General features: G+C 35.1%; 2 protein-coding genes across 4 annotated transcripts in view; one reads left to right on the top strand and one right to left on the bottom strand.

Moving 5' to 3' along the window:
- Positions 1–1,561: 1,561 nt before the first annotated feature.
- Positions 1,562–3,443, top strand: LOC117342486. Of its 3 annotated transcripts, none has more exons than XM_033904658.1 (3): positions 1,562–1,779; positions 2,468–2,573; positions 2,961–3,443. In XM_033904658.1, the coding sequence occupies exons 1-3, from the start codon at positions 1,728–1,730 to the stop codon at positions 3,190–3,192; spliced, it is 390 nt and encodes a 129-aa protein (XP_033760549.1). In that variant the 5' UTR covers positions 1,562–1,727; the 3' UTR covers positions 3,193–3,443. The 3 variants fall into 3 exon arrangements, with proteins under 3 accessions (XP_033760549.1, XP_033760550.1, XP_033760548.1); XM_033904659.1 differs by having other exon boundaries at positions 1,689–1,779; positions 2,471–2,573; XM_033904657.1 differs by lacking the exon at positions 1,562–1,779 and having other exon boundaries at positions 2,066–2,573.
- A 7,914-nt stretch (positions 3,444–11,357) lies between these two features.
- Positions 11,358–18,061, bottom strand: part of LOC117342579 — a 31,522-nt gene continuing 24,818 nt past the window's right edge. The window contains exons 19-22 of the mRNA XM_033904770.1: positions 14,348–14,432; positions 13,445–13,514; positions 12,864–12,970; positions 11,358–12,042 (exon numbers count right to left, since the gene is read on the bottom strand). Of these exons, the coding sequence (XP_033760661.1) occupies positions 11,823–12,042; positions 12,864–12,970; positions 13,445–13,514; positions 14,348–14,432 (482 nt within the window). The 3' untranslated portion in view covers positions 11,358–11,822. The remainder of the gene's footprint in view (positions 12,043–12,863; positions 12,971–13,444; positions 13,515–14,347; positions 14,433–18,061) is intronic.

The following is an 18,061-nucleotide window of genomic DNA, read 5'->3' as shown; positions in this document are numbered from 1 at the left end:
ATATCGTTAGACTTTATGTACATTTTAGTTTATCATTAGGATATCTCGAGATTTTGATAATCGTAATATATATTTCAATGTTTTGTATTATTTAGCATTGCTTTAATTAAATCCAATTAAGAATTCTTAGTTATCCATGTGTGTTATTTTATTTCGATATTCCTGACACATTTGAAGACCAAATATCGATGTTTCAACACACAGGTTAGGTATTCAGATATTAAAATTTAAGGTAAGCCATTACTTGATATATTTTGCAATAAAATAAATTGATGGATTAGCAAAGAATGTAAAACAATGGTAACTGAGTCAATTTCAGATGCTCTATCAACAACACTAGGTATATTTGTCAAATTCACGTATTACGATTTTCTAAGGTCAATCTAACGCATCACGCTGTTCTACCAGCAACCGTAGGTAGATATGTCAATTAAACGTGTCACACTGTTCCATCAACAACCGTAGGTAGATATGTCAATTAAACGTGTCACATTGTTCTATCAACAACCGTAGGTAGATATGTCAATTAAACGTGTCACACTGTTCCATCAACAACCGTAGGTAGATATGTCAATTAAACGTGTCACACTGTTCCATCAACAACCGTAGGTAGATATGTCAATTAAACGTGTCACACTGTTCTATCAACAACCGTAGGTAGATATGTCAATTAAACGTGTCACATTGTTCTATCAACAACCGTAGGTAGATATGTCAATGTCACGTGTCACACTGTTCCATCAACAACCGTAGGTAGATATGTCAATGTCACGTGTCACACTGTTCCATCAACAACCGTAGGTAGATATGTCAATTAAACGTGTCACATTGTTCTATCAACAACCGTAGGTAGATATGTCAATGTCACGTGTCACACTGTTCTATCAACAACCGTAGGTAGATATGTCAATTAAACGTGTCACACTGTTCCATCAACAACCGTAGGTAGATATGTCAATTAAACGTGTCACACTATTCCATCAACAACCGTAGGTAGGTATGTCAATTAAATGTGTCACATTGTTCTATCAACAACCGTAGGTAGATATGTCATTCGAACGCATCACACTGTTCTATCAACAACCGTAGGTAGATATGTCAATGTCACGTGTCACACTGTTATATCAACAACCGTAGGTAGATATGTCAATTTCACGTGTCACACTGTTCTATCAACAACAGTATGTCAATGTCATTTGTCTCGTTGTTCTATATGGCTTATAGTGAGATGGACAATACATTACAAGTTCAAGTTGTTTTATCGCATATAACATGTATCGTAAATAGCTCGTTCCAAGCATCCTTACGATAGATATTAGATGTCAACGGCATTAAGGATGATAGGATATCTAGAATAGCTTGTGTGTTGTTTGTTAACCATTTAAACTGTAAAGGTTTTTTTCTGCTTTTTTTTGTTGTTTTTGTTTTGTTTTTTGAGAATTTTATATAAAGGGTAGAATTTCTCTTCTGATATGATTTGCACTATATCTGTCAACTGCGATTTTATTGTAGCATGTATGAGAGCAAACTAGAGTTGAATGAGAACACGAACCGACATAGTAAATTAATCACCCTATAGAGATAGTTGTGTTTGTAGATGTTTGTATTGAGCTCTGTTGCTATAATTTACACGTGTACTGTCACTCTACAAACATCTCGGATAGACCTGTACTTTGTACCCTCCCTAATACCTTATATATCAGCCGTGCATCGTCTTACACACCGAAATGGAGAAAGCTATCCTTATCAATGTGTTTGTGATTATATCTGTGAGTTTAGGTAAGTGGTAACGTATATAGGTCAGTATGATAACCCTAATATCTGATTGTTTTAATATTCAATTCCAAATATGTATATTTATTTTATTCCAGAAATATTTGCTTTATTTATTTTGGTGACTTATTCACGATAGTATGACCATCCTCAGTACCGTCATGTCCCCGAACCTCTCTCTCAATATATTGGACATGGGCATGTATGTCGGTAAGATATTCAAGATTCGCCATCCTCCACCTGTCAGTAAACCCCCAGCCAGTACCGTCATGTCCCCGAACCTCTCTCTCTACATATTGGACATAAACATGTATGTCGGTGAGACATTCACCGGTCCCCATCCTCCACCTGTTGGTAAACCCCCCACCCAGTACCGTCATGTCCCCGAACCTCTCGCTGTTTATATTGGACAAGGACATATATGTCGGTAAGACATTCACCGTTCCCCATACTTCACCTGTTAGTATGACCGTCTTCAGTACCGTTACGTCCCCAAACCAGTCTCTATATATATTGGACAAGGACAAATATGTCGATAAGATATTCAAGATACGGCATCCTACAACTGTTATCAGGAAGTGTGACCATCCTCAGTATCGTCACGTCCCCGAACCCTTCTCTCCATATTGGACATGTATGTCGGTAAGATATTCACGATACGGCATATGGAATAAAACAGTGATGCTTGTTTCAGAAGTCGGTGCGGATAAGCCTGATTGTCCACCGGACAAACCAAAGGTCTATTGCTTTGTACCACCGTGCGACGAGTCCTCGTGTGTGGTTCAGGGAGCATCCTGTGTGTAAGTCCATTTTAATATTGTTATATAGTAGTCCCTAAAACTATCGGGCTGATTGTGACATGTAGTCCTTACAACATATAGCATCGTTAATTACCATACCAGCCGAACACAAAGTCACGTGAAGCTTTGTTAGAAAAATAAATATGCATGAAGCGATGAAAATAATAGACATTGGATAGCTCAATGTCGTAGACAAAATACGTAAATGATTAACGGCGATGTCCACACATAATGTCAGTCTCCAATCTTTACAATGGCATTATACAGTATGTATTAATAACAGTTCTCGTTAAATATCTCGTGACTAAACAGTTTTGAGTATAAATAATTAACGTTATTTATTGACATATAAAATTGTTTTAATATATATAAACATATCTATTTCAGATCGACCTCCTGTGGAGGTTGTTTAGCCATTTGGTCGGACTCTAAAGGTAGACGACTTGATGACCGTCAATGTACTGCGCCTCCATCAACCACTACTACGAACTCTCCATCAACAACCGCTATTAACAGTCACACTGCAAGTAAATCTACCACTCCAGAAGGTGAAATTTATGTTACACAAAACCTCCGAATGATACTGAAACAAAAATTTAGACAGCAACAACAATTCTGACAACTATAAAGCTACAGAGAACAGACATCTAAGGATCCATTTATTGTCACAATAAGCCGTAAAAGTGTATTTAAAAGTGAAGTGGACTGATACAGACTAGATTACTATTTACCGCGAGTTCGTGATGATTTAAATAACGTTTGTCTATTGACGCTGTACATGCATATATACATGTACAGCTAGCGTGTATGTAATGATTCAATACAAAGAGGATTTGTATTGCCGGTGAATAAAATGATAAAACATTACAATGAGAATTGATCTTGTTTGATTTGCCCACACTAATGATACAAACCGATAGACGACGACAACTGATTTATCGACATATGAACAGCATATCAGTACATTTACATTAAATAGATCTATTTTGCACGATATATTATGTTATTGAATTACTGAAAACGTTCATATAAGCTATATCATTTTTTGATCTAATTGCAATTTCTGTAAATAATTTTAGATGGGAAGTACGCTAATTCTACACTGAGCAAATATGTTTACATTCAGTTTTTGCACTAAAATCTGAGTGTGTCGATATATATAGTTAATTAAGTAGAGATGGAGTATCTGTATATAGTTGATTGTAGTGTATGTTTGTACGACACCTCATCTGTAACTAATGATAATTCTCTCCGAGATTATCGTTGAGGAACGATGACTTACAGACGAACGGTTGTCTACGTTTGTTTTTCACCAACACTAAACTAAAAGTACCAAATCATAATAGTTAAGGACTCAAAACGTCTTTTAGAATATCATTGATATAGATCTAATATACCATATCGGATTTGAAATTAGTGACACTACCGACTTTTTTTTATACATTTATTTATCACATAGCTAACAGAGATACTTCAACACCAACTACGTGATTTTTCCTTTTCCGACTAATAACGTCAATGCTCCCCAAATATGTCAGAGCCGATTCGATTAAGGTTACGGCTTTAGAGATAATATCAACGGCAAGTTTCGATAAACAATTTTTCGACAAACATGTTTTTTCAAGATGGTGATGAAGGTCTAAGAAAAAAAAAGAAGATATTTTCCCGAGCAATATTTTGACTTCTTCGATGAACCGAGTTATGGTAGACCGACTACCGTACTTTAGCTTTCATTCGAGAACGTGACGGTAACTGTAAGTGACCTACATGTAGATACAGGACCAAAGATATATATGTATCACACTACATTATGTATCACTAAAAATGTACAAGAGATAAAACGAAAGTAACAATTCTAATCTCTTAATTACTATTTACAAATATCCATATATCAATTCCAGCCATATACCTGCACAGAACTATACAGGCAGCCATCACATTACACTGAGCTACCCAAGTGCATGCGTGCTAGCAGATGATATACAGGTACCTATGACTGCAAAGATCTGTTATACAAAGAAAATGCGTGGATCCTTAAAACAGGCGCGATGAAATGGATGACGAATGTTTTTCTTAAAGAAATCGGACCAGGACGTCATCAATTGCTCATTATTGATGATTTCCTGGAGGAAGCAACACATAACAACATAACAGTCTTTGAACTTCCGCCACATACTACGCATTACTTGTGTCCTCTTGATAGATGTGTGTTCGGACCATTTAAACATTATAATAAAGTATGCTCTGATTTTACCTCATCCTCTCCCGGTAAGCTGGTATTGAAGTGGACATGGCCTGTTTTGTTGAAAAAGCATATGAATTGGTTTCCTCAGCAAAAAATATAAAAAGGGCTTCAAGTCTGTGGGGTTTTCCCGTTCAATCCGTCAGCTATTCCAGCAGATGCCATTGCTCCATCTCGACCGACAGATCAAGATCGTAATTCTGTGCCTGAAGACGTCATGGTTAACTCTGCTCACGGAATCATGCCCGCTGTTACACCAAACGACACTGTTCCTTCATCCTCTGTTTCTGTGTCTCTTGATGTCTTGGTTGGCCCTGTTCACGGGCCTGTGTCGGCAGTTACTCCCCACGATTCTGTTCCTTCGTTCTCTGCATATGAGCCTGGCGATGTCTTTACTGATCCTGCTCCCGAACTTACGTCTACAATATCGCAATGCACTACACCTTCATCCGCTTCTCTGTTTATCACTGGAAATTACACCCTTCCACTTAGTGGGCCATAGATATATGCATCACACTATTACTAAAATTGCACAAGAGATAAGACGAAAGTAGCAATTTGAATATCTTTATTACGATTTCCAAATATTCCAATATCAATGCCAGCGATATATACGCAACTCTCATTGCACAGAGCTATACAGACAACCATCACATTGCATTGAGTTACGCCAGTGCATGCGTGCTAGCAGCTGATATACAGGTACACATGACTGCAAAGATCTGTCATTAATATAACGACTATAAATCATGGTAAGCTAATACTTAATATTCACATGTCCGGCATTCTGTGAGTCTAATAAGCGTTCTTACATGCAATTATGGCACTTTGTTTACATCGATATGATGACGTATGGAGCCAGGAACTATGGATGTGATATATACGTTACTGACCGAGCGACGATGACCAATACCTACTTAGACCTCATGAGTTCCTCAAATCAAATCATATCAATCGAAATAAAGTACTATAACTGTTTTATTACATGTCGGTCAAACAGAGCACAGTTCAGTTATGATTCCATGCTATTCAAATACATATGTAGGATCGTATCGCATATTCATCACAATGCCATCAATATCGCATCTTTGATAAAACATCGTATTGCGCTCTGTGCAACCCAGTGGACATGTATCCGACAAATCTGATTGGATGAAATTACGCGACATCAGAGAACACTTACATGAGCGTGCAATACGATGTTTTACCATTGTCGTAGATTGCATTTCGATGTTTAATTGAATAACACGTGATCGGATGCCGACCAATCTGCATCTTGATCGGATGCCGACCAATCTGCATCTGATACAAAACTAAAAGTATAATAACAGTTTAATTCATGTTCTTCATAATTGACAGCATAGTGCCATTGCCGCGTTTATGTCTACAATAATGACGTCATAACAGGCTCGCGCTGGAAGGTATATTTTCAATTACAATTATTTTTCAAACAACATCGCAGAGTTACCATGCCCATTTAAATTTAGCGTTTTTATGCTACATAACATCTACCACCAGTGAAGTCAAATGTAAAGTTGTAAGTACTAAAATATGAAGGAGTATTGGACTAAACACAGGCTAAGTATCAACGGAGTATTGGACTGAACACAGGCTAGGTATCAAAGGAGTATTCGACTAAACACAGGCTAAGAAGATAACTAGTGCTATGTCACACACCTGGTTTATAATTAGGTAAACGTAAAATTATAACAAAAATCATTTGGGATAGCTATTCTAATTATAACAAGAGCTGTTGGAGAACAGCATAGCTCGTCTCGTAAATGTTTGTCAATAAAAAGTTCAAATATATTAATTGGTATAGTTTCGCAATTGCATTAATAATATTTATATTGTTTACTTGATCAGATTATGTTTTGTGAATTCATGCAATTTTCAAAACCAAACCAGTTTATATACAAATAAATTATTTATTGATAAACATCCGGGAGACAAGTTATGCTGTTGTAGATTGAATGAATATATTAAATACAAATGTAATTGCTTTTGGACCCATTTCTTCAATTTTTTGATAAAATATTATCCTTATGAGAGTTGTCTCCCTTGAAAATTGTGGACCAGTATTAATTGTCTAATGTGATCATTTTCACATTTTTTTTTTCAGTTTCACTCCAAGGAGGGATAGTGTAAATCCAGAGGGACTCTTTTACCAAATATCAGCACCCTAGTACAATGATAACGTGATGTGTTAATAGCTTTCAACACTTGCACAAAAATTTAAAAAATCTGTTTTTCCCCCCCAAAAAGCTTTCAGTTTAACTCGGCAAGGGAAAGTTTAACACCCACAGGGAATCTAATAACATGTATATGCTTTTGAAAACTCGCAACATAAACTTAACACAAAGTCCAAAGATTAAAAAAACAAAAACAAAAAAACACAGATTTAAAGAGACAACAATCCATTTTTTTAAGTTTTACTCCAGGAAGGGATTGCCTTACTCCATAGGGACTTTACTGCCAAATACAGACACCCTAGTATACATGTAACTATAAAGTGATGTATTAAAACCTTTCAACACTTGCACCAAAAACTTAACGCAGAAATATTCAAAGTCCAAAAATTTGCAAAAATCTTATTTTTTTTCACAAATAATCTTTTAGTTTAACTCCGGCAGGGGACAGTTTAACCCCCACAGGGACCATATTACCATACATTACTATGCCTTTCAAACTTGCACCAAAACTTAACATTTGAAAAACCAACGCCGACACCGACGCCGACGCCCGAGTGACAACATATGCTCTCACTCTTCTTCGAAGAGACGAGCTAAAAATGACTTTGTTTAGGATACTGGGACAACTGTCCTAATAGGAAGGATGACTTTGTTTAGGATTCTTGGACAGCTATCCTCAAATAGGGATGACGTTGTTTAGGATTCTTGGACAGCTATCCTCAAATAAGGATGACTTTGTTTAGGATTCTTGGACAGCTATCCCCTAAGGATAAATACATTTTGTTTATAAGTATAACTGCTCATCAATACTATACATCTGGTGTATATTAATGATATGGAATGAAGATGTCAATCAATACTCAAAACCAATGTAACATAATCGTGTATCTTTTATTGGTGGCATGAAGTTACGTTACTCTAACTCAAATTAATTAATGTTCAAATAAAAAGGAAATAATACACAATAGAGTAAATCATGATAACTACCTGTAGTTAAGTATCCGTTTTTATCTCTATTGATGAACATCTTCTTTAGATTTTAAACAACTTCTGGGTTTTGATGATTTTAATGTTAAATAAGAGGATATGCAAATATGCAGAAAATAAGTAAAATTTTGAATAATTCATCTCGTGTATCATTTAGCTTAAAGACAAAGTGATTACTGTTTATATCAATAACTGTTGTACATGGATCAACTATGATGTTTAACAAAAACCGCTTGTGAATATCCTACTTCCATTTTTTTCAGTTGCTGTGAGAATTGGGAATCAACGACAATAGGAATATGATATTTTAATACTTTTAAATCTTTTGACAATACTATCGTATAAAAGGATATATCTCGAGCACCTTATAAACAAACCACAAATATAACATAGATGTATAAAGCTGATGTCAAACCTAACACAAGGTCAATTTGTTAAAATATCCGATAGACATGAGTATTACAACAAAATATAAAGTATCAGTATCTAATGCGCTGTTATAGTGAATCACGGTAGTTTAAACAGACATGATGAAATGGCAGTAGTCATATAATATACCTACATGGAAAACAAGTGTTAAGATAACGAGCGTGTTATACAGACTTATGAAATATAAACGAGAGATACAACATCCCTAAAATATATGATAGCAGGAAATATGTTTTCCTTTAAGTACAAGATAATACGATGAAGTACTCTGCCACATTTTAATTTACTGTCATCCCAGTTATATGTGCATGTACAGGCAGATATCAATGGCTTTGACATTAGAACTTGGTTACTAGGACGATTTAAGAATGTCTATAAATTTGAGGCATATTTTCCCTGAGGTTTTTCATTTCCATACACATGTACATGTAAGTACTGTTTGATTTCTAGTTCTTCAAAAGGTGTACAGTCACCTTGTGTCTTTTACTTGAAAACATTTGTTCCTGAACTAGATTTGGCTTTAATACATTCAAGCAAAATGATATTTGTGTAACAAAATAGGTTTAAACAGTAACTAATCATATATCTAAATGTCATTGAACTGATACTTTCTTTGTTAAACGATCCATAATTGTCAAAATTACAACCTTAAATCCCACCTGAATAACAAATGTACCTCACAATTGTTAGTGAAAGGAACATCCATGTTACTCCTTACCAAATACTAATAATTACTTATTAATGACAAATCTGTAAAAACCTCATATTCAAACACTTCTCAAATTCCGAAAATTCCAAAAACATGAAAATGTTAATAATAACTAAATTTTAAACTGTCTCACCACTGACAGTGTGTACTGCGCAATGTGAGAAGTCAAAGAAACTCATTCATGCATATTTGACTGAATAATATTTCAAAAATATCTATACCGAAAACCAAAAGTAAGACCCCCTAAGGATTTATATGAATATGATGCAACCATTCAGTGTATTGACTGATTGTACATATATAAGCCTGTCAACATCACAACCTTGACATCATCAATTATAGTCTGGAAGTACAGTGTAACGTACGTACAGTTGTATCTGTACTTACTAACAATAAATATATCATTATGACTTATCCATATACCATATCTATAGGAGGTAAGTTCTGTCAACTTTCAAAGAAAATAAAGGGTAACTGCGAAAGTAGTTTTTTTCCAGAAAAGACTTTGTAAACATTTATGGGTTCTTATAAGATTGTTTTTGTTTTCATTCTATCTATATAGGTACATTTTTAGTTACACAAAAAAACACCTAATAATGTTAATATAAGTATCTATGTTAAAAAAAGGATGAATTTTTCGGGTCGTTTGACTTTAAAACGATAATAAACAACGGTAGAGCATGTTGCGAAACCGACAACCAAACAACTTCGCCTCAAGATCAGGAACACCTGGTATTAACACCTTAGAACCTTTCCATCCTTCCCTCAGTAACACCTTGTCTTAACACCATAAAACCTTTCCAACCTTCCCTAAGGAACACCTTGTCTTAACACCCTACAACCTTTCCAACCTTCCCTAAGGAACACCTTGTCTTAACACCATAAAACCGTTCCAACCTTCCCTAAGGAACACCTTGTCTTAACACCCTACAACCTTTCCAACCTTCCCTAAGGAACACCTTGTCTTAACACCATAAAACCGTGCCAACCTTCCCTAAGGAACACCTTGTCTTAACACCCCACAACCTTTCCAACCTTCCCTAAGGAACACCTTGTCTTAACACCATAAAGCCTTTCCAACTTTCCATAGGAACACCTGGTCTAAGCACCTTAGAACCTTTCCACTTTTCCTCAGGAACACCTCGTCTTAACACCCTAGAAGGGGGTCGTGGTGGCCGAGTGGTTAAGGTGTCCCGACACTTTACCACTAACCCTCCACCACTTTGTTGCGAGTTCGAAACCTACGTGGGGCAGTTGCCAGGTACTGACCGTAGGTCGGTGGTTTTTCTCCGGGTACTCCGGCTTTCCTCCACCTCCAAAACATGGCACGTCCTTAAATGACCCTGGCTGTTAATAGGACGTTAAACAAAAACAAACCAAACTACAACCCTACAACCTTTCTAACCTTCCCTCAGGAACACCTTGTCTTAACACTCTACAACCTTTCCACCCTTCCTCAGGAACACCTTGTCTTAACACTCTATAACCTTTCCAGCCTTCCCTCAGGAACACCTCGTCTTAACACCCTACAACCTTTCCACCCTTCCCTAATTATATAAGGGACACCTTGTCTAAACACCCTACAACCTTTCCAATCTTCTGTCAGGAACACCTCGTCTTAACACCCTGGGACCTCTCCACCCTTCCTCAGGAACACCTCGTCTTAACAGTCTAGGACTTTTCCAAGCTTCCTTCAGGAACACCTTTTGTAGATTTTTAACCACTTCTGAGTTTTTACGTTATGATTTCAATACATACTATGTACTTTCCCGATTTTTAGCTAAAAGACAAGGCGACTACTGATTATATCTATAGCTGTTGAATGCAGCTGAACTAGCTGTCTATGATGTTTAACAAAATCCGTTTTTGCAATATTCCACTGTCATTTTTTCAGGTGCTGCGAGTATAGGGAACCAACGACAAAAGGAATATGATATTGCAATACATGTAGCTTAACATTACCCTACAAAAGGCCTTAACATTAGTACCTTTCCAAACATCAGCTAAATAATTTGTTATGTTTCCTATTAAACCCTCGTATTTAAATCAATGTCAAGTCAGAATTACTGTTTATATGTTTTAAGGTTAGTGGTTAAATTTATATCTAGAATTTTATTAATCAATATTATTTTTCGCAAATCAGTCTTGATGAATACATTGAAAACTTTTTCCCAGATGTTTCTGTATGCCATTTATTCAAAATTCCTTCAAAGATGCTAGATATTACTAATGCCTCCAAGACAATGAGCATATGTACAATGACAAGGATGTTTATACAGCTGGTTTAATACCAATAGTTTTTTATTGGATAGAAGTGATTAGCCCTCCATAACTTTTCTCAGAGATATTTCTTTAAACAGAAAGTATATCTAATTTATTGAAATATTGGTTGTTACGTTTGTGCAATGATATAAGACTCCCTGATGGTCATATTTGGGCAGGGCAGTTCAAAATCTTCTATACTGTACTTGTGATCCAAATCCTCATACCTCTGACAGTCCTCGTACTTATATCGAAGATTGCCAATCTATAATTGTACTCATATAGTCAAAGCATAAAAATCATAACCAATTCAAAACCATCACTGTAAAATACTTTTCTAAAGCCGTTTCACATAATATACATATATGTATTATATAATCATACCTAACATTATTTTTAAAACTTTCACTACATCAGCATTTCACAGTTTATAACAATGTTAGAGATGTATTAATGTAAGGCAACGTGGTTGTCTGTGATTGGTTAGACACTGCAGTCTGTAATATGTAGGACTGTCCACCCCTACCAGCCACAATGTCTCGGACACTGTTATACAAGTCATATATCACTGCAAACCCGAAATATAACGGGATCAGAAACTGTAGCCACCGTACAGAGCTAGGAACTGGCAAAGGAATCTTTAGATATCTGAAATAAAACATAAAAATAACACTTCATCATATGGTCTAGACTCTTAGATATCCGATATAAAACATAAAAATAACACTTCATCATATGGTCTGGATTTTTAGATATCAGATATAAAACATTAAAATAACACTTCATCATATGGTCTGGACGTTTAGATATCTGATATAAAACATAAAAATAACAGTTTTTCATATGGTCTGGACGTTTAGATATCTGATATAAAACATAAAAATAACACTTCATCATATGGTCTGGACGTTTAGATATCTGATATAAAACATAAAAATAACAGTTTTTCATATGGTCTGGACGTTTAGATATCTGATATAAAACATAAAAATAACACTTCATCATATGGTCTGGACATTTAGACATCGGATATAAAACATAAAAATAACACTTTATCATATGGTTTGGACTTTAAGATAGATAAAAACAACAACTGATAACCCAATGGTCCAAGTATATGGGTTGTATGTATGAAGTCTTTATTAGATAATATATACCATGTCATGTACATAATTATACTGTACATATTGGAATTAATTAATAGATTAGATATTGATAATTGATTTAATAATAAAAGATTACATAGATTTTACAGGAATACCAAATACAGTACATACAGTATATCATTTAAAGTATTAGAGATTTTATAGGAATACAAAATACAGTATATCATTTAAAGTATTAGATATTTTATAGGAATACCAAATACAGTACATACAGTATATCATTTAAAGTATTAGAATTTTTATAGGAATACAAAATACAGTACATATAGTATATCATTTAAAGTATAGAAACATTTGATTTACCTTTTGTTATCTTTCCTCCGGGCCCGTAATAACATTAAAAACACAAAAACTCCAGCTTCCAAATTAACAGTAAAGGATGAAAATTTCTCCAGTATATCAACAAACCCCTACAACATCCAGACGAAAATGTCATTTTCAAATCTATTTTTATTAAGTTTTGATATTCAAAAATTAATGATCGATATACTTTGCTGGAATATACATGTAGATAGAGTGTAAGGGAATGTTGCCTCTCTCAAACAAAAACAATTATAGGAGACAGGCATTGTGGTTGTTTTGTAAGATCAGTACAATGCTTGTACATGTAATTAATAATTATAATGTATCTAAACTGCAACTTGCAAAACTGACATGGCTGATCCATTGGTTAATTAATGGTAAATTCACCATCAGTCCATAGATAAATTCATGGTAAATTCACAGTTAATTCATGATCATATTCCAATTACTTTTGCTAAATGAAGCAATTACTTATATTGTAATGGCAGAAATATCTATAAAAACTTAATGTCATGTGATCAATGATACAGAATTATCTCCACTGGAATCTCCTCATGCCTTAAGTAAAATCTGACAATTACCTGAGGGTCCATCATGGCCACAGTAAACACTATCCCAAACATGGCTAGGGACAGGAATGAATGGCACCAACTACAAATCAATGATTCAATGATTGTAAGATTATACATGACTAACACCAACTTCAAATCAATGATTGTAAGATTATATATGACTGTTACACTGTTAACACATGCTTATTCAAAAGTTTATAATGCTGTTAGTGTTAGGAAAATTGCTAAGTTTTAAAATAAATGCTATGAAAAACATGTAGCCTCTAGCATAAACACTGATAGATTTGTTGTAAGAAGACCAGTGTAATTCATGGAAAACATAAAAACAGTAAACATGAACACCTTCAATGAGACAGATGTTACTGGGAATTGGATTGTTTTCTGACTCAATTGTGTTCAGCTTAAATTTTCAAATGAATAAATATGGATACCTACAATGTATATAAAAGTAAACAACTTGGAAACACAGGGTTCAAAGGTCAATAATTTTATAAACTTACAAATGCTGGTTACAACATCCAGTCAACAGTCTTTTGTACAACTGCTTACGGGTTTCTGGCCAACAGATTAACACACCCCTGTATAATTACAACAAAACATCAGTGTAATTAAACAAAACCCAAGTACAACATTAAATGTAGATTTTATGGGGGTGTTTACAGCTTAACACCAAGGTTATTCAAAAGTTAATGTATGTTAGTGTGAAATTGCAAGCAATTGCTTGCTTTCCTCTGATAAACACATATTTTGTAAAGACCAATATCATGGAAAATTAAAAACAGTAAATGAAACTCAATGAGACAGATGTTACTGAGAATTGGATTGTTTTCAAATGAATAAATATGGATACCTATATAAAAGTAAACAACTTGGAAACACTGGGATCAAAGGTCAATAATTTTATAAACTTACAAATGCTGGTTACAACATCCAGTCACAGTCTTTGTACCACCACTGGGACGTTTTCTGGCCCAGACAGAATCTACCCACCCCTGTACTAATTACAAACATAGAAATACAGTTAATCTAACAAAACCTGCAAGATACAACATTAAACTGTAGGATTTTTTGGGGGGTTTTCCAGCATATAAACACAACGGTATTAGTAGAAAGATTAACTAGATCATGTTTATGTGAATTGGACAGCATTTGTCTTTTTCTGATGAATCACGGTAGTTTAAACAGACATGATGAAATGGCAGTAGTCATATAATATACCTACATGGAAAACAAGTGTTAAGATAAAGAGCGTGTTATACTGACTTACGAAATATAAACCAGAGATTCGACATCCCTAAAATATATGATAGCAGGAAATATGTTTTCCTTTAAGTACAAGATAATACGATGAAGTACTCTGCCACATCTTAATAAAGTACGTGATACTATGATATTACAATTCATAGGGATCAATGGGTATTTACCGTCATCCCAGTTATATGTCCATGTACAGGCAGATATCAATGGCTTTGACATTAGAACTTGGTTAATAGGACGATTTAAGAATTTATAGATTTGAGGCATATTTTCCCTGAGGTTTTTTTTATGTTCATATACATGTAAGTACTGTTTGATTTTTTAGTTCTTCAAAAGGTGTACAGTCACCTTGTGTCTTTTACTTGAAAACATTTGTTCCTGAACTAGATTTGGCTTTAATACAAGCAAAATGATATTTGTGTAACAAATTAGGTTTAAACAGTAACTAATCATATATCTAAATGTCATTGAACTCATACTTTCTTTGTTAAACGATCCATAATTGTCAAAATTACAACCTTAAATCCCACCTGAATAACAAATGTACCTCACAATTGTTAGTGAAAGGAACATCCATGTTACTCCTTACCAAATACTAATAATTACTTATTAATGACAAATCTGTAAAAAAACTCATATTCAAACACTTCTCAAATTCCGATAATTCCAAAAACATGAAAATGTTAATAATAACTAAATTTTAAACTGTCTCACCACTGACAGTGTGTACTGCGCAATGTGAGAAGTCAAAGAAACTCATTCATGCATATTTGACTGAATAATATTTCAAAAATATCTATACCGAAAACCAAAAGTAAGACCCCCTAAGGATTTATATGAATATGATGCAACCATTCAGTGTATTGACTGATTGTACATATATAAGCCTGTCAACATCACAACCTTGACATCATCAATTATAGTCTGGAAGTACAGTGTAACGTACGTACAGTTGTATCTGTACTTACTAACAATAAGTATATCATTATGACTTATCCATATACCATATCTATAGGAGGTAAGTTCTGTCAACTTTCAAAGAAAATAAAGGGTAACTGCGAAAGTAGTTTTTTTCCAGAAAAGACTTTGTAAACATTTGTGGGTTCTTATAAGATTGTTTTTGTTTTCATTCTATCTATATAGGTACATTTTTAGTTACCCAAAAACCCTAATAATGTTAATATAAGTATCTATGTTAAAAAAAGGATGACTTTTTCGGGTCGTTTGACTTTAAAACGATAATAAACAACGGTAGAGCATGTTGCGAAACCGACAACCAAACAACAACCTCCCCTCCAGATCAGGAACACCTGGTATTAACACCTTAGAACCTTTCCATCCTTCCCTCAGTAACACCTTGTCTTAACACCATAAAACCGTTCCAACCTTCCCTAAGGAACACCTTGTCTTAACACCCTACAACCTTTCCAACCTTCCCTAAGGAACACCTTGTCTTAACACCATAAAACCGTTCCAACCTTCCCTAAGGAACACCTTGTCTTAACACCCTACAACCTTTCCAACCTTCCCTAAGGAACACCTTGTCTTAACACCATAAAACCGTGCCAACCTTCCCTAAGGAACACCTTGTCTTAACACCCCACAACCTTTCCAACCTTCCCTAAGGAACACCTTGTCTTAACACCATAAAGCCTTTCCAACTTTCCATAGGAACACCTGGTCTAAGCACCTTAGAACCTTTCCACTTTTCCTCAGGAACACCTCGTCTTAACACCCTAGAAGGGGGTCGTGGTGGCCGAGTGGTTCCCGACACTTTACCACTAACCCTCCACCACTTTGTTGCGAGTTCGAAACCTACGTGGGGCAGTTGCCAGGTACTGACCGTAGGTCGGTGGTTTTTCTCCGGGTACTCCGGCTTTCCTCCACCTCCAAAACATGGCACGTCCTTAAATGACCCTGGCTGTTAATAGGACGTTAAACAAAAACAAACCAAACTACAACCCTACAACCTTTCTAACCTTCCCTCAGGAACACCTTGTCTTAACACTCTACAACCTTTCCACCCTTCCTCAGGAACACCTTGTCTTAACACTCTATAACCTTTCCAGCCTTCCCTCAGGAACACCTCGTCTTAACACCCTACAACCTTTCCACCCTTCCCTAATTATATAAGGGACACCTTGTCTAAACACCCTACAACCTTTCCAATCTTCTGTCAGGAACACCTCGTCTTAACACCCTGGGACCTCTCCACCCTTCCTCAGGAACACCTCGTCTTAACAGTCTAGGACTTTTCCAAGCTTCCTTCAGGAACACCTTTTGTGGATTTTTAACCACTTCTGAGTTTTGATGATTTCAATACATAATATGTTCTTAACCGATTTTTAGCTAAAAGACAAGGCGACTACTGATTATATCTATAGCTGTTGAATGCAGCTGAACTAGCTGTCTATGATCTTTAACAAAAACCGTTTGTGCAATATCCCACTGTCATTTTTTCAGGTGCTGCGAGTATAGGGAACCAACGACAAAAGGAACATGATATTGCAATACATGTAACTTTACATTACCCTACAAAAGGCCTTAACATTAGTACCTTTCCAAACATCAGCTAAATATTTGTTATGTTCCTATTAACCCTCGTTTTATCAATGTCAAGTCAGAATTACTGTTTTATGTTTTAAGTTAGTGGTTAAATTTATATCTAGATTTTATTAATCATATATTTTTTCGCAAATCAGTCTTGATGAATACATTTAAACTTTTTCCAGATTTTTCTGTATGCCATTTATTCAAACTTCCTTCAAATATGCTAGCTAGGAACCCTTTAACACATAACAATTTCAGTAAACAAAAACTGTGTCATATATAGCTACTGTAACAGCATTTAATCACAATAAATATACAATGGAATGCTCCAGTTACTGTTGTACTCACCTGAGATAAGATCCAAACACTGTTGTGTCTGATGTTTATAACATTCCAGAGGAGTGCCTCACATGTATATAATGTGATATTACTAATGCCTCCAAGACAATGAGCATATGAACAATGACAAGGATGTTTATACAGCTGGTTTAATACCAATAGTTTTTTATTGGATAGAAGTGATTAGCCCTCCATAACTTTCCGCAGAGATATTTCTTTAAACAGAAAGTATATCTAATTTATTGAAATATCGGTTGTTACTTTTGTACAATGATATCAGACTACCTGATGGTCGGACTTAAGCTTGGGTAGGGCAGTTCAAAATCTTCTATACTGTACTTGTGATCCAAATCCTCATACCTCTGACAGTCCTCGTACTTATATCAAAGATTGCCAATCTATAATTGTACTCATATAGTCAAAGCATAAAAATCATAACCAATTCAAAACCATCACTGTAAAATACTTTTCTAAAGCCGT

Source organism: Pecten maximus, chromosome 14 (assembly GCF_902652985.1).
Source record: "Pecten maximus chromosome 14, xPecMax1.1, whole genome shotgun sequence".
Classification (NCBI taxonomy): domain Eukaryota; kingdom Metazoa; phylum Mollusca; class Bivalvia; order Pectinida; family Pectinidae; genus Pecten; species Pecten maximus.
This window is presented reverse-complemented; position numbering and strand designations above follow the sequence as displayed.